Below are 24,565 nucleotides of genomic sequence, written 5' to 3'. Positions count from 1 at the left end.
AGTCTACATCATTGACTTAATAAATGATAATACTGAATTAGGAAATTTGGAAAGTCTTATTAAATTATGTCTATTATAGTAGGGGGAAATACCAAGAATAGATACTTGAGTTTAATTTAAAGAAATGTAATAGTTTCTCCTTTTTTTTCTCCTCACCTCCAATCCTGCTGGAGATAATCACTTTTCACCATCAGCTGTTTATTCTGAGAAATTTCATAACACACTGAATTCCACATACATTTGACATAGATTTTCCAGATACTACTTTGTTACATTTGATGTCTGTGTTTCACTCTCACTGGTGCGTTTTTCCTGAAACACTTGAGAATTAGCTGCAGACATCATAACACATTGCCCTAGAATACTTTTGCATGTGTTTTCCAATAACATGGACATTTTTTCTACATAACCACGTATAATCACTCAGGAAGTTTAATAATTTAAGTCCATATTTAGTTTCACAAATAGTTTCAGTAATACTGTTGCCTCCATCCTATTTAGTCAAAGTCAATACACAGTACATTGTGTTTAGTTTTATCTGTTGAGTCTCTAATCTAGATCAGTGCCGTTTTTTAAAATTTACTCTTTTATAACATTAGGATTTTTGAAGAGTCTAGTTTTGTAGAATGATTTTCAATTTGAATTTGGAGGTTTCGTTGAGTCTTCAATAGTATTTTCTCCTGCCCTTCTCTATATATATTTGTATAATTTTTTTTGTTGTTTATTTTTTGTTATGGGTGAATGAGCCCTAGGCCCAATACCAGGCATGGCTCTGTCTCTGTGCCACATGTCTAGACCTTTTTAAAAATAGTTTTTAAAAATTTGAAATGGGGTTTAAGTTGCTGTGACTGGTCTTGAACTTATGGTCCTCCCACCTTTGCCTCTGGAATAGCTGGGATTACATGTGTATGCCAACATATTTTTTTTTTTAAAGGAGTGAGAAGAATACTACATGGGTAAAATAGTTTTGAGTGCAGTATCTCTAATATCTTTGAATAATACCCTTGTATCATTGAGATTTTTTCAGTTAGTTGTGGTAAAATATGCATGGCATACATTTTATCATTTCAATTTAATTTATGGTGCTGGGCATTGAATTTATAGCCTTAAATATATCTTACCACTGACTATTCCCTATTCCCCACTCTTATTTTTAAGTGTATAACAGTGACATTTACATTTATGTAGTCTTGCAACCATCATCACCATCCATTTCCAAAACTGTTTTCATCTTGCAAAACATTAAACAGTAACTCCTCATTTCCCCACCCCAATCCCTGACAACTACATTTTTTTTGTCTATGAATTTGAGTAGTTAAGTATGCCAAATGAATTATACAGTATTTGCCCTTTTATAACTAGCTAGCTTACTTCACTTAGCATAGTGTCTTTAAGATTTGTCTATATTTTGGCATGTGTTCGAATTCCCTTCGTTTTTAAGACTGAATAATATTCCAGTATATGTATATCATGTTTTATCTGTTCATCAGTCAACAGACATGGATATAATATTTTTTGTTTTAGTCAAAGTTAGAAATTTCTACTGGCTTCCTCTAACAATGTATGAGTTTAGTGGTTTTTTTTTCTTAATAGAGTAGACTGTGCATATTATAGAATATTTCGATATAAGAAAAGCTATGAACAAACAAGAATTTATAATCTCACTGCCTGGAGGAAATTTTTGTGTATTTTCGGTCTTTTTATTTACTTACTTTTAATGGTTGAAATTTATATTGTATAATCTGTCATTCATTGAACCTTATATTTTCAGAGAAAATGTTTTCATCTTTTAAAAAATGAACGTGAAATATAAAGAGGAGTTTTCAGAACTGAAGTTAACCTATTGCTTACTAGCCAGCAGTATGAGACTCCCTGTGGAGTTCTCTCTGAGGACTATTTGTTACTAAGGGCAACAAGTTATCCCATTTTTATTAGTCATTTGTATTTTGTCTGTGAGTTGTTGATTCATGTCTTTTATTTTCTTTGTGATTTTTTACTAGTTACATGGTAGCTATATAATTATAAATAATATGCGTATTAAAATACTACCAGTCATGTTTATTGCAAATATTCTTTTCCCTTTTTGGTGGGACAGTTTATTGTAATTAACATTTGTCTTTTTTCTTTTTGGATTGGATATTGAATACAGAGATACTTTACTGCTGAGCTACATCCCCATCCCTTTTTATTTTTGTTTTTAAGATAAGGGCTGGCTGATTTGCTGAGAGTGTCACTAAGTTGTTGAGGCTAGTCTTGGCTTTTTGATCCTCCTGCCTCAGCTCTTGAGTTGCTGGGATGATAGGCATGCACCATCACTCCCAGCTTATTTTAATTAATATTTTATTTTTGTTGTGTGCAATTTTTTGGATTGAATTAATATTAAAATAATTATTCTAAATATTTTTCACTAATATGATTTATTAAATGCAAATGTCCCTCATTGATTTGGGTGCTTAAAATCATTTTTATATCAAAGTTATTTTGAGGCTTTTATGTGCATAATTTGTACACATATATTACATATATACATATATATTTTTTCTTAATATTTTAGTTGTAGCTGAACTCACAATATATTTATTTTTATGTGGAGCTGAGGATGAAACCCAGTGACTCACTTGCTAGGCAAGCACTCTATTGCTGAGCTACAACCCCAGCTCCTAAATAGTTTTATTTAAAAATCTGACAAAGTCACTTACTATATTTTTTAAATTATTATTTTAAAAATTATTTTGGAAGTAACTACTCCCTCCCCCAGTTACTTCTAAAAATTGTCTGTTTTACTTTTTCATTGTTTATTGGTTCATTGATTCATTAATGCATTCATTTATTCATTGAGTGTGTTCCAAGCGTGGTGAAAGTTGTTGTGAGACTCAGAAACTGAGTTTATGGTCTGGCAGGAGACTATATTAATTCAGCAAACCAGTGTGCTGCAGAAGTGTGAAGTGCTAGTGGAACATGTAATGTGATCTCAGTAAGAGTTTTGGAGAAGGCTTTTAGTGACATCTTGGCTGAAATCTTGGAAGAGGGAATGGTATTTCAAAGGAAATTGCATTAGTATTAAGACCCCAGAATCAAGAAAGCATGTCATGACTGATAACCTGGGGTGGGGGGGAAGCCATCAGAATGAGTGCTAGTGAGACATAAACCTGCAGAGAACTACAAGGTCTATTTACTTAGGTAAGGAAATTTGGCTCTCTGTATAGTGACAAAGGTAAATCTTTAAAAAGGGAGGTTCCATAATCAGATCTGTAGTTTAGGAAAACTACTCTGACCATAGTGGAGGAAATTGATGAGGAGGGTCCAGCACTTGAGGCAGGCAGACTGCTCAGGCAATTATAGCAGTTCAGGTGAGAGAGCATAGTCTCAGGCTAGGCCAGAAGCAATGGAGTTGGGAAATGGGGATGTATTAAGCGGTACAGTTGGCAAAACTTGAAAGAACTTGGAGGGGAAAAGGAATTAAGAAAGATAACCAGGTTTTTGGCTTGGACCTCTGAGTTGGATAGCGGTGTCATTTTTCACGAGCACAGGAAGAGGGCAAGGTTGTTTTATTTTTTATTTTTTTTTATTAGTTTCTCAAGACAATACAATGATCTTGACATATCATACATTTGATTCAAATAGGGTATGAATTATCATTTTTCCACTTGTACAGATTGCAAGATCACATTGGTTATATATCCATGTTTATACATACAGCAATCCTAGTGTCAGTTGTATTCTGCTGCCCTCTCTATCCCCCCTCCCCTCCCCTCCCATCACTATTCTCTACCCATTCTACTGTAACACTTATCTTTCTCTCTTTTTTTCTTCCTTTCCCCCTTACACCATCGTATATGTATTTTGTGAACCCATGAGGGTCTCCTTCCGTCTTCCGTGCAATTCCCCTTCTCCCTCCCTTTCCCTCCCTCCTCTTTTCCTTGTTTCGTGGTAATCTTCTTCTTATGCTCTTCCTTCCTACTCTGTTTTGAGTCACCTCCCTTATATCAGAGAAGATATTCGGCATTTGTTTTTTAGGAATTGGCTAACTTCGCTTAGCATAATCTGCTCTAGTGCCATCCATTTCCCTGCAGATGCCATGATTTTGTTATTTTTTTAATGCTGAGTAATATTCCATTGTGTATAAATGCCACATTTTTTTAATTCATTCATCTGTTGAAGGGCATCTGGGTTGGTTCCACAGTGTAGCTATTGTGAATTGTGCTGCTATGAACATAGATGTAGCTGTGTCCTTGTAGTATGCTCTTTTTAGGTCTTTTGGATATAGTCCAAGAAGGGGAATAGCTGGGTCAAATGGTGGTTCCATTCCCTGCTTTTCCACGGAATCTCCATACTGCCCTCCAAATTGGCTGCACCAGTTTGCAGTCCCACCAGCAATGTACAAGTGTACCTTTTCCCCCACATCCTCGCCATTATTTGACTTCATAATGGCTGCCTTTCTTACTGGAGTAAGATGGTATCTTAGAGTGGTTTTAATTTGCATATGCTATCAGTAGCTAGAGATGGTGAGCATTTTTTTTGTGTACTTGTTGCTCCAAATTCCTTAATAGGACACCTATAGCATAAGAGTTAAAATCAAGAATCAACAAATGGGACATATTCAAACTAAAAAGTTTTTTTCTCAGCAAGAGAAATAATAAGTGAGGTAAATAGGGAGCGTACATCCTGGGAACAAATTTTTACCCCTCACACTTCAGATAGAGCGCTAATCTCCAGAGTATACAAAGAACTCAAAAAGTTAAACAACAACAACAACAAAAAGGCAAGGTTGTTTTAAACATGATGTGGTGAGGGATGTCTAATGTGTTATGCTGCGAGGGCCTGAAACTGTTGGGCAGAACATACCACTCCATTTATGTGGATACATGTGTGTGAGCCATGAGTATTTATGAAACTTGTAGAACCTTCTCTTGCAGTGGCCAATTATAGGGACTTTCTTGTTTTGTGATTCTAGCTGGGGATCTTATCAAGATGATCTAATATTTCTTCTAATTTGGTAATTTTGTGTATATTTTTGACTAGGAGAATTTTAAGTGACTATAATATGAACAATATAAAGTTATGAAAAGTCATGGGTTTTTCCTTTTATTTTCAATAAATAACCCCCTGCCTATTGAAATGTTTACTTACCATAGTTTTCTTAATTGTAAAAGATGGTGGCTATAGTCTTTCCGGTCCTAACTATAATACCATAATCCTAATTCTAAAATTTGATTCCAAATTCAGCCAGGATGACTTGACAGTGTAGCAGTGAAATTTTTATTTTGAAGTCAGAAAAACTTTTGGATTTGATGGCTGTGTGAGTGTGACTCTGGCATATACTATTTATGTGAGTTTCAAAATATGCTTTTAGGGGCTGGGGGTTGTTGCTCAGTGGTAGAGCACTTGCCTAACATGCACAATGCAGCAGCAGCAATCCCTCCCCACCAAAAAAAAAAAAAAATATATATATATATATATATTTTTTTTTTTATACAATTTTTAGAAAATTCTTAATTTCCTCAACTGACCTTTATAATGTTCCATAATTCATTAGCATTTATACTCCTCTCTGATCACTTGTTCCAGACTTTTTCCTTTAAATTCTTCCATTATGCTTCCTGCAGTAAATTTTCCTGTACTTCAGGATCTTCTTTCTTAGAAAGGTGTCTTTCATGACTTTGGGGATTTATATTTCCACAGCAGTTAACAGCCAGATCAAAGATGTAAGGAGGTAAGAGCTCAGAAATAGTAATGTTCTCCGACAGTTTGTCAGTTAATAATAGGACATTTAAAAGGCCTTAGAGACTATTTGACTCCTTATTTCATCGAGTCTTCTTGTTTTTCTAAAGAGAATTTTAATAATGGGGAAGTGAGATTGTTGAATAGGAGTTACTCTTATTATAGATTAGATTATATTTAATAATTTTTTCCGATTTCTGATTATCACCCCTCTTTTTTTTGACAGTGTCACTATTTTATAGCATTATTCTGGCATTAGAAATGGTAAATCGTGTTACTATTAATTATTGTCAGCAGTGAACTAGGAGGGGTTTGTTTTGCTCAAAACTGTTTCTGGAATTTTCCCTCTGTTTGAAGGCAGACTTAAAAATATTGAGGTTATTTAAATTAAAAAGCAGCTTATGTTTGAGTATTAAAAGTTTGTTGTGAATATCTACATCAGGTTTATGATTAAAGTATAAATGATTAAAAAGAAAAGTGTTACTAAGTGGTCTTCTTTCTTATTAATATGCAAAAACAATTAAATGAATTCAACTCTGGGTAGAGGAAAATGACCTAGACATTATAGCCAGCCTCATCTGCATCTTTCTACTGACCATGATATAGGACATTCTGAACATTACCACTTAAAACTAACTTTTCTTTTTAAGGGTTCCCGAAATTGTGCCTGCTGACTCCAGGTCCACCCTGACCCCACAGCATAAACCATGCTGTGATGTCACAGCTACCATAGAACTCCAGGGTAGTGTTGAGCTGGCCCATGTGGGCTCAGGTAAGTCCTGGCTTTTTTTTTTACCATTTGGCATTCTTTTCAAAGTGAGTTACCATTATGATTTTATGTCATAAAGGAAAATAAGGCAAAACTTTGAAAACCGTGCCATACATGGGGGAAAAATAAGTCTATTTTCTAAATATCTATGAGCCAGCTTCATATGCTAACCAACGGAGTTCCATAGTAGCTGTGAAGTCCTCGGTGACTTATTCTCTTGTGGCTTCAAAATACTATAAGCTCATGGCCCAGCTCATAGGACAACATGAGCTGCTACGGCAGGTGCCACCATTTTTTTTTTTTTTTAAACTTTGTAGCTAGTAATGTATAACACAGTATTTTTCACTTACTCTTTAGATCTTCCTGTTTTTAAAACTGTATTAACACTTTTCTTTGTAATTATGTGACTCTATTTAGCTAATTATGCATTTATTCAATCCTTTTGAATGTATGATGGTACTGCAGGTTAGTTTTATACTGGTAATCTTCTCAGAGCATCCTTAGTTGTTTTTTTTTTTTTGGTTGTTGTTTGCCTTCATTGCATGGAGGAGGAAGGGACAAAATGTTTGCTAAATTTAAAAAGTATTAAGAGAAAGTTTCTTGAGTTATTCTTTAAGGCATTGTGAGTTGGAAGTAACTTAGAAGAAAGCCATGTACAAGTCGTCTCTTTATTTTCTCTTGGAACATTTCAGTACCCCCCCCCCCCCCCCCCCCCGCGCTTTTGTTCTATAAAGTGAGATTTTAGCACCTAACCTTTATATGCTATCTTTTCCTGCCTACCATTTCTTCTGCTTTTCTCTACTTTCTTAGAAGAACTCCGATATCTTGTAAGATTTTTTTGAATATACTACGATGTCCTCCCTCCCAGTTTAAATTCTTTGAATATGGTTCGAATTCTTTTAAACATCATGTTTGTAGTGAAGCATCATGAAGAAATTGCCTAAGCTTTTCAGTAGTTCTCTTTGAACAGTATATAATAAAGACATAACAAAAATTGGGCAGTTAGTGACATTCTCATGAAATTTGTAAAAAGTTTACTGATCTTTGTAGCTGAAAATTCACCTGTCACTGAAACCATAAGTTCTTATTATGGGTAAGGAAAAGAATGGAATCATATATTCCTCAAACATTAGACAATAAGATATTTTTTTAAGTTATCTTTTGTCTATACTTCCATGTGTTCGTGCTAGAAAGTGGAGAATTTTGTGCTGTGAAGAGTGGAGAAGAGTCTATTCTGTTTTATCCTCATTTTCTATCCTCTTGTATATATTCTATGCTAAGGAATGGGCACGTTAGCTTTTCTGCAGTTTAATGTAGAGTTTGGGATGAGAAGGAGTAATTGAGTATTTTTGTTATTTTGGATTAGACCAGATAGAAATTTTGTGTGTGTGTGCACGCGCGCACGCGTGTGTGTCTGTCTGTCTCAGCGTTACTGAGATATTGTTTATATACCATGCATTTCATCACCATTTGCAGATTTTTGTTTTTTTGAAGTACTTACTTTGAAGGGAGAATGGGTGATACTGTAAATCATAGGATTGTAAACTTCAGTGTGCTGTTTAGATTAGTCTTCATCTTCCTGCCACCCCTAATTTGAGAAATTCCTCAGAAAAGGGCTGGGGATATAGCTCAGTTGGTAGAGTGCTTGCTTCACATGTTCAGTCCCTAGCAACACACACACACACACACACACACCCCCAAAAAGAAATCCCTCAAAAACATTAGAAAAGAAATAAATTCTTAAGAATTTCTAAGGTGAAATTCTTTTAGACTTCTCCTTTATGGTGAGTTAGCCAGGAATAGTAAAGACAGTGATTTAGAAGATCTCCTTCTTCCACCCAAAGAAGGAAGTCATTTGGTATTTAGCTTTAGATTTTCTCATGTTTGTCTTTTAGAAATAAATATATTTGAATATAGAATCACACATACGTAGCATACACATAAATACATATGTATATACAGATCTTCCTCTGTCAGGTGAATTGATCAAACTTGGATTGCTTTTGGGAGAGCATGGAATATCAAATGTAAACAAATAAATTTTATAAATAGATATATTTTTAGGTTTAAGCTGAAGACCATAAAACATGCAATGATCCTGCTACATCCCGAAATAGTTATGGCTTTTTTTTTTTTGAGATGGAGAGTCTGTATTGCGTAAGTGATCTCCAGAGTGCTGGGACTATAGATGGTGTGCTACCATGCCTGCTTTATCTTGAAAAATGTATGTCTGGGGATAGGGGGCAGGGGGACCTTTTTGAGGCAAAAGCATATTGACTTCCTAAAAGGGTCCATGACCCTAGAGTTTGCAGACTTTTGAAGCTGGCCATTTATGACTCAAAAGTGTTATTAGAAAGGACTTTTTTGAATATAAGAGGTATGTTTTTATTATCTTTGTGTTTCTCATATTGCCTTGAACAGTGCTCTTTCAGTAGATATGGAAATTAAATTAAGGGGGGGGTTTGGTACAACCTGTAAGGAATATCTATTTACCTTAATTCCTAATGCAAAATGCTTTTTAAAAAGCATACTATTTTCAGCTAGTATTATCATTCTACTCACCAAATTTATTTTTCCTGCTGTAAGTTAGGAAACAAAATTGTTTGGTTTTATAATCTCGGGTTTGGGGTCCTCCCCTCTTATTTTTAGTAAATTGCAAGCTAATGTAGACATTTCTTTTTAAAGGGTTGATTTTTATTGTCAATATAGTTATCACTTTTACTTAACATTTTTGTGTTAAGATTAATAAAATGGTTCATTGGGAATTTTGAAGTTCTCTGTGGATTTGGAAAAAGTGATACTTGTTTCATTCTCTTGTCCCTAACTTGTTTGTAATGTTTTAACATACCTTATCAAAAATCATCTGGTTTAATTTTTACTTTATTAACAATTAACAATTTGAAATAGGTGTATAGATGTCTTGGCTCATATATATATAATTGGGATGTTTTCCCACTCCCACTCATTCAGGCTGCTTTAAGAAAAATATGGAACGCTTCACAATTTTGCATGTCATCCTTGCACAGGGGCCATGCTAATCTTCTTTGTGTCATTCCAATTTTAGTATATGTACTGCTGAAACAAGCATTCTGAGGTTTTGAAATTAAAATTTTTGCTAACTTTCACATAACAATGAAAATGGTTCCAGTCACTAAGTTGTTTCACAATTAAGAGCAGTATGGAAAACTCAGTTCTCCCCTCCCCCCTTTGGATTTTGCTTTAAGAATGTAGTGTAAGGGGGCAGCAGCAGCCCAACATCCACTGGAAGCACCTCATTGCCTCCTTGGTTTCTACAGTTAGGATGAATGCAGGCCCAGAACAGGGGCTCAGTATGTTCTGTGAAGTCTGGTGTCTCACATTAGGTTACTGATTTTTTCATCCAGTTGCTGTATCCTAACATTTCCTTTAAACTTTACCAGAGCATGGAGCCAGCACTGATGATGGTAAGGTAAGTGCTAACTAGGTAGTTCTGGCAAGAAATTTTTAAAGGGAGGGAAATGCTAATTTTTCTTATATTCTTTAGGACAATAAGTGATACCCCAGGATCCAGGAAGCACAGAGAAATGTTTAGAGTTTGGAGTGAATTCTACAGGTTTTTGCTTTTTGACGAAAAATAGGATTAAATGCTTTTCTATCTTGATGCTTGTTTTAGGAGTCGTAGAAGGTGATTTAGCTGCCATAGAAGCATACAAATCATCAGGAGGAGATATCGCACGCCAGCTTACTGCAGATGAAGTACGCTTACTGAATCGCCCTTCTGCCTTTGATGTTGGCTACACCCTGGTACACTTAGCCATACGTTTCCAGAGGCAGGATATGCTAGCAATATTGCTTACAGAGGTAAGTGTGGCATTTTGGTTAAATGTTCTTTTTAAAAATATACATACATACGTACATTTATTTATTTATTTATTTATTTTTATGTGGTGCTGTGGCTTGAACATAGTGCCTCCCAAGTGCTAGGCAAGTGCTCTGTCACTCTTCACATGTGCTAGGAAAGCTCTCTACTGCTGAGCTACAACCCCATCCCTAAATGTTCTTTTATATTAATTGTGGTGTTAATTTTTGTTTTTGATATAATGTTTCTCCAAACATTTCTTATGTTTTAGCTATTTTTCTCCCTCTTAAAAAAAAATCACATTAAACTCTAAGTTGATTTCAACAGTATAAATTTCAAGGGTATATTCTTTTTTCTCCTTCCCTTGAAATGAAGTGTGATTATGATGCTTGGGTTGGCCTTGACCTTGTGGGTTCAAGTAATCCTCTGTCAGCCTCCCAGGTACCTTGGTATGCAGGTGCACAACATTTCACCCAGCAGTGTGTGCTTTCAAAGCATGATGTTTTGCAAGAATACTTGAATCATGGTATTTGATGGGATGTGTCTGTTACAAGTTCAAGTTATTGGGCCAGGAACATAGTTTTCAAAATACCAAACCAAATTTGTGATTAATAAGAATGCATTTTATTTTAGGCAAGGAGTTAGTGAAAATGAATAATTTAAATGTAATTAAAACAAAATTTCCATGTAAGTTCTTGGACCCTCAGTGAAGAACTTTTAGCTTAAGGTCTCATAAAGTTGAAGAGGTGAAAAGATGAGAGGCAGCTTCATATCCTGCTTGAGGATGATGGTGAAGGGGAATGCTGGGAGGCCATTCTTCTTGAAATGTCTGAGCATTTGGTGTTATGTCCAGGTTATTTTTGGAAAAGTCTTTCTGGTTTTTGAAAGAGTCTGAGGGATAGCCTCTTGGAAAAAGCTATTTTTGAATTTACTTTTGGTATTCATTTTAGCAGTGTTGAAATGAGAGTTGTAGTCTGAAAATGTTTGATGTTTGGTTTCTTGTGTGTGTGTGTGTGTGTGTGTGTGTGTGTACACACATATGTATATTTAATTTTGGTACTCCTATTAAACCCAGGGGTGCTTAACCTCTGAGACATATTCCCAGCCCTTTGTAATATTTTATTTAAAGCAACTCTTGCTGAGTTGCTTAGGGCCTCACTAAGTTGCTGAGGCTGGCATTGGACTTGCAGGCCTCCCGCCTCAGTCTCCTGAACCGCTGGGATTACTGGTGTGTGCCACCATGCCTGTCTGGTTTCTCATATTTTGAGTGTTTTTTGACTGTTGGATTCATGGAGTTAAGATGTGGGAATTTTCATAGTTACTGATAAGTGTAGCCAGCATAGTCTAGTGTACTTGCATTTTCTTGGTTACTGGTAATCCTGGCCAATACATTCTGATAGGACTGAATTTTCATGTAGGAGCTTTCAAAATAGTTATGAATAGCTATGCAGGTGTTGGAAACTCTGTTACTTACAAATGAAGTTAAACTCTCCACATATAAACATAGATGACATCATCAGTAAAACTTCTTGTAGTGGTTTGCCACAAGATTTGCTGCTCTAGACTCTACTTGTAACTGAAAGGCTACTGTTAGGTAGGTGATGTTACACGTTGCTGTCACTGAAACCTGAGCTTACTGTCTCAATCAAGGATGGCACCAGACTCTTCTACTCACTAACAGACACCTTTGATTTAAAAATTTTCTATATGTATGTTTTTTGAACTCTACATACCAAATACAACTGAAACCTAAGGTGAAATCTTTGCAACATTTGTTGCTATTTAGATTTTTTTTTTTTGCTACTAGGGATTGAACCCAGGTGGGCTTAACCACTGAGCCACATCCCCTGCTCTTTTTTATTTTTTATTTAGAGATAGGGTCTTGCTAAGTTGTTTAGGGCCTCACCAAGTTGCTGAGGCTGGCTTTGGTCTTGGCCTCCAGAGCCACTGGGATTATAGTGGCCTCTGCCACTGGGCCTGACGGCTATTGAGCCTTTTAAAAGGGGAAGAAAGTTCTAGCCACCTGAGCCTTGTATTTCCTTGCTTTAGAGGCCTCTGTAGTAGTACTCACTGCAACAATGTGCACAGCTCCTCTGCCAGATTTAAACTTAGATTACAAATGCTTTTTTAAAAAATTCTGTGGTAACACATGGGGAGAAGGAAGAGTTTCAAGGCCAGTGTGGAAATAATGCTTTAAATGTTGTGTTTTCTTTATTCCAAGTCAGGGTTCTTAAAATACATGGAAGAAGAGCATTTGCAATTCCTTATTTTTACGAATGTTTTTAATGATGGCTAGTCCATCTAGGTTTTCTGTTCTCCCTCCCTCTCCTATGATGCACCTTTATAAACAATAGTCTTTTGTATGTATTTAAAAATGTGCATCTTTGAGTCTTGGGATAAATATGAAGAGTAGAATTACTGAATCAGAGTAACACACTTGTATTGCTGTTTTTCTGGAAAGATGTACTGATATGTATTTCCACTGGTAAGAAAATAATACCAACACAATATAAGATTAAAAAAACAAACATAGCTTTGAATTATTGGGACATTTTGCTAATTTCTTTTAAATGCTGTGTTATGTTCTTTCACTTATGATAAATGAGATACAGAAGAAAGTTTGTTTTGTTGTATTTAAGGTGTCTCAACAAGCAGCAAAATGTATTCCAGCGATGGTGTGTCCTGAACTGACAGAACAAATCCGGAGGGAAGTCGCTGCCTCTCTTCATCAGAGAAAGGGGGATTTTGCTTGCTATTTCCTAACTGACCTTGTAACATTTACATTGCCAGCAGGTAATTCCAAAATTTAATGTGAAAAGAAATTTTCATTTTATTATAGTTCTGTTTTTATAGATGGATCAAAAAATGTATTTTTTTAAAAGAAAGCAAATAATATATGTGCACCTTAAATGACTTTACTGTCCTGTTTATGCTGAAAGTAGTCAGTACAAGAGCTACGTAGAAACAGATGCTTTCATTATCATTATTATTTGAAAGATCAGAAGTAACTGATCTTTGTGGGTCTCGGATTGTTATTTTTTTCCCCAAGTACTGGGGGTTTAATCCAGCGGCAGGCACTCTACCCCAGCTCCTTTTTTAGTTTGGGTCTTGTTAAATTGCCCAGGTTGGCATTGAACTTAAGATCCTCTTGCCTCAGCCTCCTGTGTCACTGGGATTATAGGCAAGCACCACTGTACCCAGTATTGTGTGTGTGTGTGTGTGTGTGTGTGTGTGTGTTGCCCATTTATTTCCCTCTTTGGTTTTATCTTACAAAGTTCTCTTTTTTTGGTCTATTTTAATTTTCCCTTTTCATATTCATCTGTTATTTTGAAATTGGATAGTGATTGGTTATCTTGTGTAAGCAGAAGGATTAGAACACAGGACTTTTATGGAAAAGAGGTCATTTTTGGATTAAAGATGCTGGCACTCTTGAGATGGCATTGCTTTTCACTAATTACACTGATTTCTATTATATTTGTGAAGCAAATTTTTATTTTTCTATAATTGGCTGTTGAGAAAAATCTTCTAGGATGTCTTGTTAGTGGCATTGAATAAATATGCCAAAACTCAAAGGCTTGTAAAATAAAAGCTTTCATATGGGATCTGAGTATTTTCAACTTTCATACTCAGGTATAAACAGGGGCATTTATAAATGGTAGGTGATAAAAACTGAGTCTTCTAAAATTTGGACAAATATCATTTGAAGTGCACACACACTAAGCTAATCCTAAATTATGATTAGATTTTTATTTTGAATTTAAAATGCTTTTTTGGGGGGAGGGGGGTACTGAGGATTGAACTCAAGGTGCTTTGTTACTGAACTACATTCTCAGATTTTAAATTTCTTTTTATTTTGAGATAGAATTTTGGTAAGTTGTTCAGGGTCTTGCTAAATTGTTGTGTCTGCCTGCAAACTTGTGTCCCCCCCTGCCTCTGCTTCCCAAATCTCTGGAATTATAGTTATGTGCCACTCCACTTGGCTGACTTGAAAATGCCTTTAAAAAATATTAAGGATAATTTTTCTTATGGGTACAAGTAACCTGAATAGAGCATAGAGAATTTGAGGAAGATGACAAAAAGGCTATGTGCCAAAATCATGCTTCATTTACTTTTAAAGAAGATTCGATTTGGAAGTAATATTTTGAACAGAAGTTTCCAGTGTGAGGAGAAGAAAACAACTAAAAGTTGATTTGTAATTATTGGTGCAAATGTTGTTGCAGTTTATTTATTTGTTTTGTTTAGTGTTGTGTGCTTAACCACTGAGTCACATCCCCAGCCCTTTTTTATTTTTTATATTGAGATGGGGTCTCACTAGGTAGCTCACAGTCTCACTAAGTTGCTGAGGCTGGCTTCAAATTTGAGATCCTCCTGCCTTAGCCTCCCTACTTGCTGGGATTATATGTGTGCAGCACCATATAATGTTATTTATATTATTTTTAAGTATATTAAGAAGTTTTGGTAATGAAATACCGAATGGAAATAATATACCTATTTTACCTTTCACATGTTACATGTGTTCATTAATAAAAAAAAAATCTGCTGACCTCCAGTGGAGAGGAAGTTATTTTAGAGGACATGACTATTAGAGGCTACCATAGTTTATCGAATTATGAAATATAAGAATATGTTTTCAGTCTGATTTTCCTTTGTAGATATTGAAGACTTACCCCCAACAGTTCAAGAAAAATTATTTGATGAGGTGCTTGATAGAGATGTTCAAAAAGGTAAGCATGTAATTAATGAATATAATTTACCTTTTATCTGATAGATTAAATTTTGATTTGCTTTGTTAGGGTATGGAGTAGTTTGGTGTATTTTTGTTTTAGATTAAAGATGTAAGGTCCTTAAAATTTCTACTTTCCACTATAAATGTATTTCTGTATTCAACATTTTTTGGAAAATAAAATTATAAGGAATTTTGAAGTTGAATAAACTATTCCAGAGCCATGTTTTAACTACTAAAAATCTATTTCAGTTGATCAAATTTATTTAGGTATTTATTAATAAATTACCTTTTACATGTAAAAGATGGATTCTTCACCCTACTGAATATTTTGTAACCACATAGGCACGAAAATGAATATGTTATTTAAATTCCTCAGAGTTAGAAGAAGAATCCCCAATTATAAACTGGTCCTTGGAGTTGGCTACACGTTTGGATAGTCGACTGTATGCCCTTTGGAATCGAACTGCAGGGGACTGCTTACTTGACTCAGTACTACAAGCTACCTGGGGTATTTATGACAAGGACTCGGTGCTTCGGAAAGCCCTGCATGACAGCCTGCATGACTGTTCACATTGGTGAGCTGGCATCCTTCCCTGTTCCACCTGGACTGGATTTGCTGGATCATTTCCTTGTAGTAGTGGGGTACTTTTCTGCTCAGTTTATTTTCTGAGAAACTAAAGAACAAAACTATTGGGTTTTGGAAATGAAGACTGGTTGAATACCCCAGTACCCCAGTGGTTTTATACCTTTTATCAGAGGTTTAAAATAGAAACAGATGAAGCTTTAAACTGGAAACACTATTCATTTCCATAAAATAGAAACAGTGTATTTAAACATTTCTAATATAACATTGTTAGTTTTATAGACTTAAATACTGATTGGGCTGGGCATAGTTTCGCTCACCTATAATTCCAGTGACTCAGGAGGCTGAGGCAGAAGAATTGCAAGACTGAAACCAGCCTGAGCAATTTAGTAACTTAGTAAGACAATATCTCAAAAAAGGACTGAGGATGTAGCTCAGTGGTAAAGTGCCCCTGGGGTTCAGCCTTCAATACTCCCCCCCCCCCCAAAAAAAAAAGATACCACCTTTGCTCATAATTTTGAGTACTTACTGGTATCATATTATCTTCAACTTTAAGAGAATTATGTTATATATAATTATATATTATAAGCTATTTTTCTTCCTGAGGAAGAGACTTATAAAATCCCATTTTGCAAATTTTCAAATCCACAGAAAAGTTTAAAAGATAAAAATCCATGTGATATACCTAATGTCTCTTTTATTTGATTGACCAATTATTAATATTTTGGCACACGTGCTTCATCTGTTTAAATGCTACCCTGTACTGATTTTTTTTGACATCAAAATTTTACCCTTCAGTATTTCAACGTGCACCTTTTCAGAACAAGAATATTCTCCTGCAACATTATGAAACCTAAGAAAATCAACATTGATTTAGTTGTCTAGCATATAGTCCACTGTCAAATTTCTCTATAGTTGTCTCAAAATGTCATTTATATTTTAACCTAGGATCCAGTCAGTCAAGTCTTGTTATTCTTGAAGTATAAATTCACTCGTGTTATCAAGCACAAGAGATAATTTTGTGATTTTCCTACCCTAAGTATTTTCTTGGTTCTGTGAATATATTATCTCACTTAGCTATCATTTCATAGGTAATAAAATTGAGATTCAAAGAACCTAAATTTAATTACTCATTGGTAAGCATAGAAACCATTTAAAAACTCTTACTAATTTTCTTAACATCAGTATGAAAATTGCTTTTTCTTATTGAATGCTTAGGAGTAATGCTAGTGGTCCTACTTCAGGCAGTGTTACTATCCTTGCATTTTTTTGGCGTTTTTTTCAGCATTTACTAGTTGTGCATTTTGTTATATTTTAGGGTTTACATGAAGTCTAGAATATAAAGAGAACAGGGATTCCCCCCTCCCCCCCCGCCCCCATTGTAGAAGATCTAGTACCTGGAATAGCTTGACACTTAGTACTTGTTAAAAAAAAGTAATTATATGTTCTTGTATTTGAGAACTAAATTTGAAGATCAAAGCATAATGCAATAGAGTAGAAGTTTGTGATTGCCTGAAAAAAAACAAAATAGCTCCCTGACTGGCAAGCCTATATGTAAACCTTGACTGGATATATAATATGCTAAAAAAGAATTTGTCACCCAGGCAGATGGTTTAGTCCTTTAGTCTTTGTCCAGGAAAGAGGGCTTTGTGCCTTTCAGGAGAGGTGGGTGCTATATGGATTGATCTGGTAGTATGGGCAAGACCATTCCTATGATGAGGGGGATTCATCAGGTTAGGTAAGCCTGATGCCATTAAATGTTCAGTTTTCCTAGCCTGTCTTTGTCAGATTGCATCTTTATCAAGCAGTAGTCTGGTGATTATTTGGCCTGCCTTTGAGAGGATGAGAATGGTCTAATTCCCATGATGGCAGTTATTGGCTCTGTGGCTTTACAGATCTGCCTTATGGGTTTGGTTAATGCGACTGCCCTATAAGATTGATTTGTGTTATTCCTTGGTATTGATGAAGTCTAGTTTCCTAGCTGGAACAGCAGATCTGGACTGTGATCAGTCTACAACTTTGCAAATGCCCTTTTAAAAAAGCCTTGTAATTTTTTTTCTCTGATGGTAACACCATGATCTCGTTGTAAGGTTGAAAGTACCTTGTAAATTTCAGCAGATGATTTTTTTTTTTCCTAATTGTTTTTTTCTTTCTTTCTTTTCTTTCGGGTTCCAGGGATTGAACTCAGGGGCACTCAACTGCTGAGCCACATCCCTAACCCTATTTTGTATTTTATTTACAACTCAGGGTCTCACTGAGTTACTTAGTGCCTCACTTTTGCTGAGGCTGGCTTTAAACTCTTGATCCTCCTGCCTCAGCCTCCCAAGCTGCTGGGATTAGAGGTTTGTGCCACCACATCTGTCTCCTAATTGGTTTTTTTGTTGTTGTTTTGGGGTTAGTAATAATAACTTTGGGCCAACTCAGAGCTGGCAGTCAGTGATTTCTGGATTGGAGTTGCTGTCAGTATTTGTATTATGACTGGAATTCTTAGGTGTTTCTGAGTCATTTGAAGTTGTCAGTGTAGCACAGAGATAGGCAGAAACAGAGTACTGTAATCCGAACGAGAAACAAGGCTGTTTGCTTACAGCCACCAGGAAGTGTTGGAGCAGAACTTTCACTAAGTTGTCCTCACTCTGAAAGGATGCTTTAGGAGTTGGGATCCAGAACTGTCATATGGACAGGATTCCCCAAACCAAGTGTGCCTTGGGACCACATTCTCAGGTGCCTGCCTTGAGATGTCTTTGCCTAGTGTTTCAGAGTTCAGGAATAGAATGTTGCATAGAGTGAAGTAATCACAGGATCATGCTTATGTTATTTGAAGGGTAGAGTTGGGGGTGAAGATTATCTAACAAAGAGAAAAGGGGTTCATTGACAACTCTGTTTACTGAGCTCAGCACTTCAGGGAGGTAGAATGAGACAGGGTGAGAAGTCTAGGGTCTTGGAGGAGGCAACCCATGGTATATGGGCGCTTCTTAAGCCGCTGTTTGCCTAGGTACCCTTTTTATCTGTGAAGTTCTGTTGGATATCCATGATTTGAGCTGACTTGAGTTCTCAAGACTGAATGTACAACATTGTACTTGCCTTTCATGTCAGTACAGTTTCTCAGAGGAATGTTTGGGGGTAATTAATATAAATAATTTTTAATTAATATAAATAAAAGTTTAGTACAAGTCTTAGAATGATTACTATTTTGTTATTTGGTAGAATTATCTTCAGCTTGGAGTAGTGACATTTTTTCAGGGTAAACTGCCAGAAATGCTGGTTGGAAGTAGACAAATAAATAATGCATGTAACTGTGCTCTTTCCAAATACTTGTAGTTAGTACCTGTGCTATCATGTGGATAGATACAGTTGCATGAAAATATTAAAAGTAAGACTAAAATGTCTTTAAAAAATTTTTAAGGAGCTGGGGATGTGGCTCACTAGTAGAGTGCTTAGAGTGTGCAAGTTTCTGGGTTTAATTTCTACCACTCCAAAAAACAATGACCTAAGCTTGAAAATCGGTTTTTAGAAATCAAACAGTGCATTAAAGATGAACATGTTTTAAACACATTTTTTGCTATGTATCTTTATTCATTTTTTTTTATGTGGTGCTGAGAATTGAACCCAGTGCCTCGCACATGCTAGTAAGCACTACCACTGAGCCACAACCCCAGCCCTGAACATACTTAAATGTCTATTTCACTTTAGAGGTTTTGACCAACTTATTTTGTAAGACTAAACCAACATTTTGAGCATAATTATTTCTGGTTTTTGTTAGTTTTATTCTTGATATAAAGAAAAAGCATACTTTTTTTTATTAGTAGTAGTATAGTCTGCCAGTGACCCACTAATTGACTAGGTTGAGGTATTTTAAAGGCTAGATAGTATAAAGAAGGAATTGTTTTTTAGTTTTGTTGATTTTTTTTTTGATTAGGTGATCATCATATTTGATTTTATAGAAAGAAATCTCAGGGCACTGATCTTGATATTTTTATAAATATGGGATATTTCCTGTTTACAAAAGTAGTGATATAACAATGGACAAATGTGACTTCTTTGTGTATAGGCTCAGATGATGTTGATTGTCTTTTTTTTTTAACTTGTAAACTGGTAATAGAAAATTGAAAGTAATTGTTCTCTTTACTAGTGTTTGGTGAAAATTTGGTGGGTGGCAGATCAAATTTTGGCTGAAGATATTTTAAAAGATGTCTGCTAACAGAATGGGAGCATTTTTAATTTGAAAAAGATATTGCAAATAATGTAAAATTGGTCTATGAATTGCCTTAAGATTACATTAAAGAAATATTTAAAGGTAGGGTTTATAGAAGGTTTCTTGTTTTAACTGTGTAGGTTTTACACACGCTGGAAAGATTGGGAATCCTGGTATTCTCAGAGCTTTGGTTTACATTTTTCCTTAAGAGAAGAACAGTGGCAAGAAGACTGGGCATTTATCCTCTCTCTTGCTAGTCAGGTAAGCAAGGCTTGTCTATGAGAAAGGTAAGCCATGTAGTCAAAGTTCCTGATTTGCTTGGGCAAACCATATTGGGATAATGTGGTACAAGGAAAGGTGCTTGACTTGGCACCAGTCAACTTGGGTTTTAGGCGTGACTGCTATTAAATACATGAGCATAGGAAGTCCTCACTGCAGAATTTCGAGTAACAGATGTTATATCAAGTCAAAATGAAAAGTTGTGCAGTGATCTCGAGCACCCTGGTCTTGAGGTTGCTTTCCATATGCCTATTTTACTTACCTACAGGTTAGGTGAGACCTTACCAGGATCCCTTAATCAATGACAGGTGCTTGCATGGTGGAGCTGAGCTGTCAGGCCCTGAGGAAGAAGTGCACATTCTTCAGAATGCTCCCCAGTGGTGAGGCTGTACCCAGGAGATATAGGCAAAGGAAAAGGTGCAGTCTGGCTTATTCTGAATTAATTGCCACTGGCAGGACTGACTTCTAATTGATGCAGGAGTGAACTTTTCCTGATAATTTTGCTTGCACATTCTTTAATAGATGAGATTGGTTGGTTCAGTGTGGTGTGTCCATAGCCTGACACACTTATTAAACTCTTGGTTTCATGCTAATTTTATTTTTATTTTGTGAGGTATATTCAGCATAATAAACCACAAAGTCAAGATACATGCATAATAGTTCATTCGAACGTTGAGAGAGTAGTACCTTCTCTTTGGGCCATTTGATGGCTCACAGTGACCAATTAACATCTAACATGTAAATTGGCCATGTGTTGTCAGCATCACTAACTCTGGAAGATAAACCCATTGGATATGACAATTTGAGTTAGGTGTTACTTCCATTTAATGATTTATGATATAAAGCTCACTGTTTTCTTGTTGTAGTTAGTACTTTCACAGTTAATCACGATGTGATCACAGGAAGCCCCCTTGCTGTTTGAGTCTGTTTCCCAAGATTGAAGGAGAGTTGTGAGCCTGGATTAGTAAAGGGGCTTCTTAAAATGTGTATCCTCATTTATTAGGTTTGTGAGTGGGTAGTGAATAATACCTATATTTATTAAGGTTTTTTTTTGCTTTGACTTGCCAATATTGTTTTTCTTAAAAATGGACTGAAAGTCATACTGTGAAGATAGTGTTGCTTTTTATATATCACTTTTCCAGGATTGGTAATGTTTTAAAGAAAACATGCCTTTTTTGTTGTTCTGTACAGCCTGGAGCAAGTTTGGAACAGACACACATTTTTGTCCTTGCCCATATTCTTAGACGACCAATTATAGTTTATGGAGTAAAATATTATAAGAGTTTCCGGGGAGAAACTTTAGGATATACTCGGTTTCAAGGTAAGCCATTATTCTAGAGCATTTCATAAGTTTTTTTTTTTTTTTACTATGATAATGTAATTTGCACCATATCCTTAAGTAGTCATGGGGGAGGTGGTCAGAGTGACTCTTGGCTACCAGCAAGAACAGTGGCCATAGGAAATGAGAGGTATTCACCCTTGTGATTTTCTTTTGCCTTTTCCCAGGAGTCTATCTGCCTTTGTTGTGGGAACAGAGTTTTTGTTGGAAAAGTCCTATTGCTCTGGGGTACACAAGGGGCCACTTCTCTGCTTTGGTTGCCATGGAAAACGATGGCTATGGCAACCGAGGTGCTGGTGCTAACTTGAACACCGATGATGATGTCACCATCACGTTTTTGCCTCTGGTTGACAGTGAAAGAAAGCTACTCCATGTGCATTTTCTTTCTGCACAGGAGGTAAGCAGCATGTTTCTTCTGTTTGTAGCAGAATCCAATCTCTGGTGCCTTTCAGGTGTGGTTTTATCTGTACTGCCAGATACATTTCTGAATGTGGTTGTAATGATTGCAGCTTTCTGTAAATACTAGTTGGTCAGACGTTGAAATTATCATTTCAAAACTCCTTTGTGGGAGCATAGTGAGGAATTTGAAAAAGCAAGACTGAGGGATTTGTGAGTCAATAGGGTCATGGGTGAAGTGAATCTTCAAGTTTGGAGGAATAGAATTCTAGGAATCGCAGGGCCAGTTACATTAAGGGGAAGAGGGTAAGGAGGAAAGAGGATAGGCGACAAGATGAGGTGATAAGGGTGAGATGGGAAGCCAGCAGCCAGTGTGCCCAGAAGAGGAACACTGATTAGCCAAGGCTAGATGCCTGGGGCACAGTGCCTTATGGATATAGGCACAAGCAAGCACATGTAGATTGAGCAGGGGAGGTGGTGAGAAAGTACAAAAGAACACTCTCTCAGAAAACTCGTATTCTTGTAAAATTATTGGTCTTTTATTCAGTGAACTAGTAACGATCATAGAATGTTCATAATCACAACATTGAAGGGAAAAAATTAAATACAAGAAAGACCACAACGTGCAATTTAAGCCTGTTCATAATTTACTAAGTAAACTTACCTTGTTAGGTGTTTGAAGCTGTGACTTTTTTGGTGATTTGTTTGCCTTTTGCTATCCTGTGAAACAAATGATCTTTTGGGATGTTTTTCCCTCTGGCCTTTTCTGATTATTTCCCCACTGACATATGTTAAATTTAATTAGACTTAAGTTTTATGAGGTTGAAAACATGTTAAAAGTTTGTTGTTTTGGCCTAATTGTCTTACCAGCTGTAGGTTGCTGTCAAATCTCTGATGTTGTATTTTCCCATTTTCTTCACATTCCTCTAAAAGCTAGGTAATGAGGAACAGCAAGAAAAACTGCTCAGGGAGTGGCTGGACTGCTGTGTGACTGAAGGGGGAGTTCTGGTAGCTATGCAGAAAAGCTCTCGCCGGCGGAATCACCCCCTGGTCACACAGATGGTAGAAAAATGGCTTGACCGCTACCGGCAGATCCGGCCTTGTACATCCCTATCTGATGGAGAGGAAGATGAAGATGATGAAGATGAATGAAGAAAAACTTATGGAACAGAAGAATCTGTGATGACCCCCAAGTTAGCTTGGTGCTCCAAGCAGAGTGTATAGCATGAAATGAACCAAATCTGGCAGGATCTGCTCAGAAGTATTTTTCTGATCCACACCCAGTGGAGATAATTAATGCATCTGCTGCATGAGGAGACAAAGAGAACTGGTTGAACTACAGTTTGTATAAAACAAAAAAACTAATTTTATTAAGACAGAACTTTTTTCTTTCAAATTGTAAATCTGTCTATAAATGTAATGCATGTGGTTGTGTAAGAAATTGTGTAATAGGAAAAGTTGTACCAGCATCTTCATATTGAGAAAACTTTTTTCCAGCATGGGCACTTACAAAAAAGCACATGGCAGACCACTCTTATTCCTTTGAGATGTTCTCTTCATTAGAACCTGGCAAAGATCCATTTTACATTTAGTCTGAGATCTGGAAACTTTGTACAAATTGTCCACAGCAAAACATAATAAATAAGCTTATATTTTATTTATTTAGTTCCTGTTGTGCCCAATAAAATCAAACCTTTTAGGAACAAACTACAAGAAAAGCTAATAATCTTTGAGTGAACTTCATAGCTTCCTTGGAGAGTTTTTAGTTTCAAATTTGTCATTTTTGGGTTTTATGATTTGCTCCTTTGAGCATTTAGATACTTGTGGACTTGTCTGGAAGAATGCCCTGAAGTGAATGTTCTTGCCCCAGACTCTGGGCAGCAGTTGGGAAGGGAAGGGAGCAGGCTCACTTCTCACTGAGTAGATCGTGTCAAATTTGTTCCCTTCAGCTCCATCCACATTGTTCTACTCCTAAATTGCCATGCAGAGAACCTTTGGATTCTTCCCATCTCCTGTTATCACCTTTGCTCTAAGCAAATGCTGTTAGGAGGCTGTGCCTTTGCTTAGACTGATTGGGAATACCATTCAGTGCAGAATAAAGATTTTAAAAAATGCAATAAGGTGGTAAGTGCATTGTATGAATTCTCTGTAAGTCCAAGAACTCTTGCATGTTGGTTAATTGTGGCCATTCTTATTATTTAATAAGTTAAATTATTGTGTAGAAAAACTTTCTATGAAAAGTATTATTTGACCACTTCAGGTATACATTCATTCAGTACTGGGTAAAAATTTCTGATCTCAGGAACACCAGACTTAGTTTCCTGACAAGCACTTTGTAACTATTGATATGGCAAGGAATCATCAAAGAATCAAATAACATAGACACATGTTTTAACTTTCCTTTGATGAAAAGGCTGTGAAAACCTTTTAATATTTGCTTCCTGTTTAGATGGTATTGAAATGTGCCCATCTTCAAATTTGATGCTGGGATACTAAAAAAACAGAAAAATACCCATGACCTGTCATGTCTTTGGTTCTTTCTCCTCTCCAAACACTCAGTAAAGTGTTCCCAGGATGATGGGATCATTTTTGCTGCATGCTAAAACCTGCGAGGAAGAGTCATGTTTGCAGTATGATTCCATATCAATGAATTTTGGTATATTACAATAATGGTGAATGTACTGTTCCAAGTGGTTACTGTCTTCTTACAAATTGACTGTGG

The 24,565-nt window shown here is 36.1% G+C and overlaps 1 protein-coding gene and 1 non-coding gene across 4 annotated transcripts in view; one reads left to right on the top strand and one right to left on the bottom strand.

The window, feature by feature from the left end:
- Zranb1 (zinc finger RANBP2-type containing 1) overlaps window positions 1-23,963 on the top strand; it is a 48,138-nt gene extending 24,175 nt beyond the window's left edge. For all 3 annotated transcript variants that reach the window (XM_027929991.2, XM_027929989.2, XM_071610827.1), the window contains 8 exons: window positions 10,143-10,330; window positions 12,968-13,121; window positions 14,981-15,052; window positions 15,431-15,629; window positions 19,970-20,090; window positions 21,300-21,429; window positions 21,615-21,844; window positions 22,777-23,963. In XM_027929991.2, coding sequence (XP_027785792.1) covers window positions 10,143-10,330; window positions 12,968-13,121; window positions 14,981-15,052; window positions 15,431-15,629; window positions 19,970-20,090; window positions 21,300-21,429; window positions 21,615-21,844; window positions 22,777-22,995 — 1,313 coding nt within the window. In that variant the 3' untranslated portion in view covers window positions 22,996-23,963. The remainder of the gene's footprint in view (window positions 1-10,142; window positions 10,331-12,967; window positions 13,122-14,980; window positions 15,053-15,430; window positions 15,630-19,969; window positions 20,091-21,299; window positions 21,430-21,614; window positions 21,845-22,776) is intronic.
- LOC114088729 (U6 spliceosomal RNA) lies at window positions 9,472-9,578 on the bottom strand. The gene has a single exon (XR_003582047.1). It is a non-coding gene; the product is annotated as a U6 spliceosomal RNA (small nuclear RNA).
- Window positions 23,964-24,565: the final 602 nt, after the last annotated feature.

The sequence above is a fragment of the Marmota flaviventris genome, chromosome 4, assembly GCF_047511675.1.
Source record: "Marmota flaviventris isolate mMarFla1 chromosome 4, mMarFla1.hap1, whole genome shotgun sequence".
NCBI lineage: Eukaryota > Metazoa > Chordata > Mammalia > Rodentia > Sciuridae > Marmota > Marmota flaviventris.
Note: the sequence above shows the minus strand (reverse complement) of the source record. Positions and strands in the feature narration are given on the sequence as shown.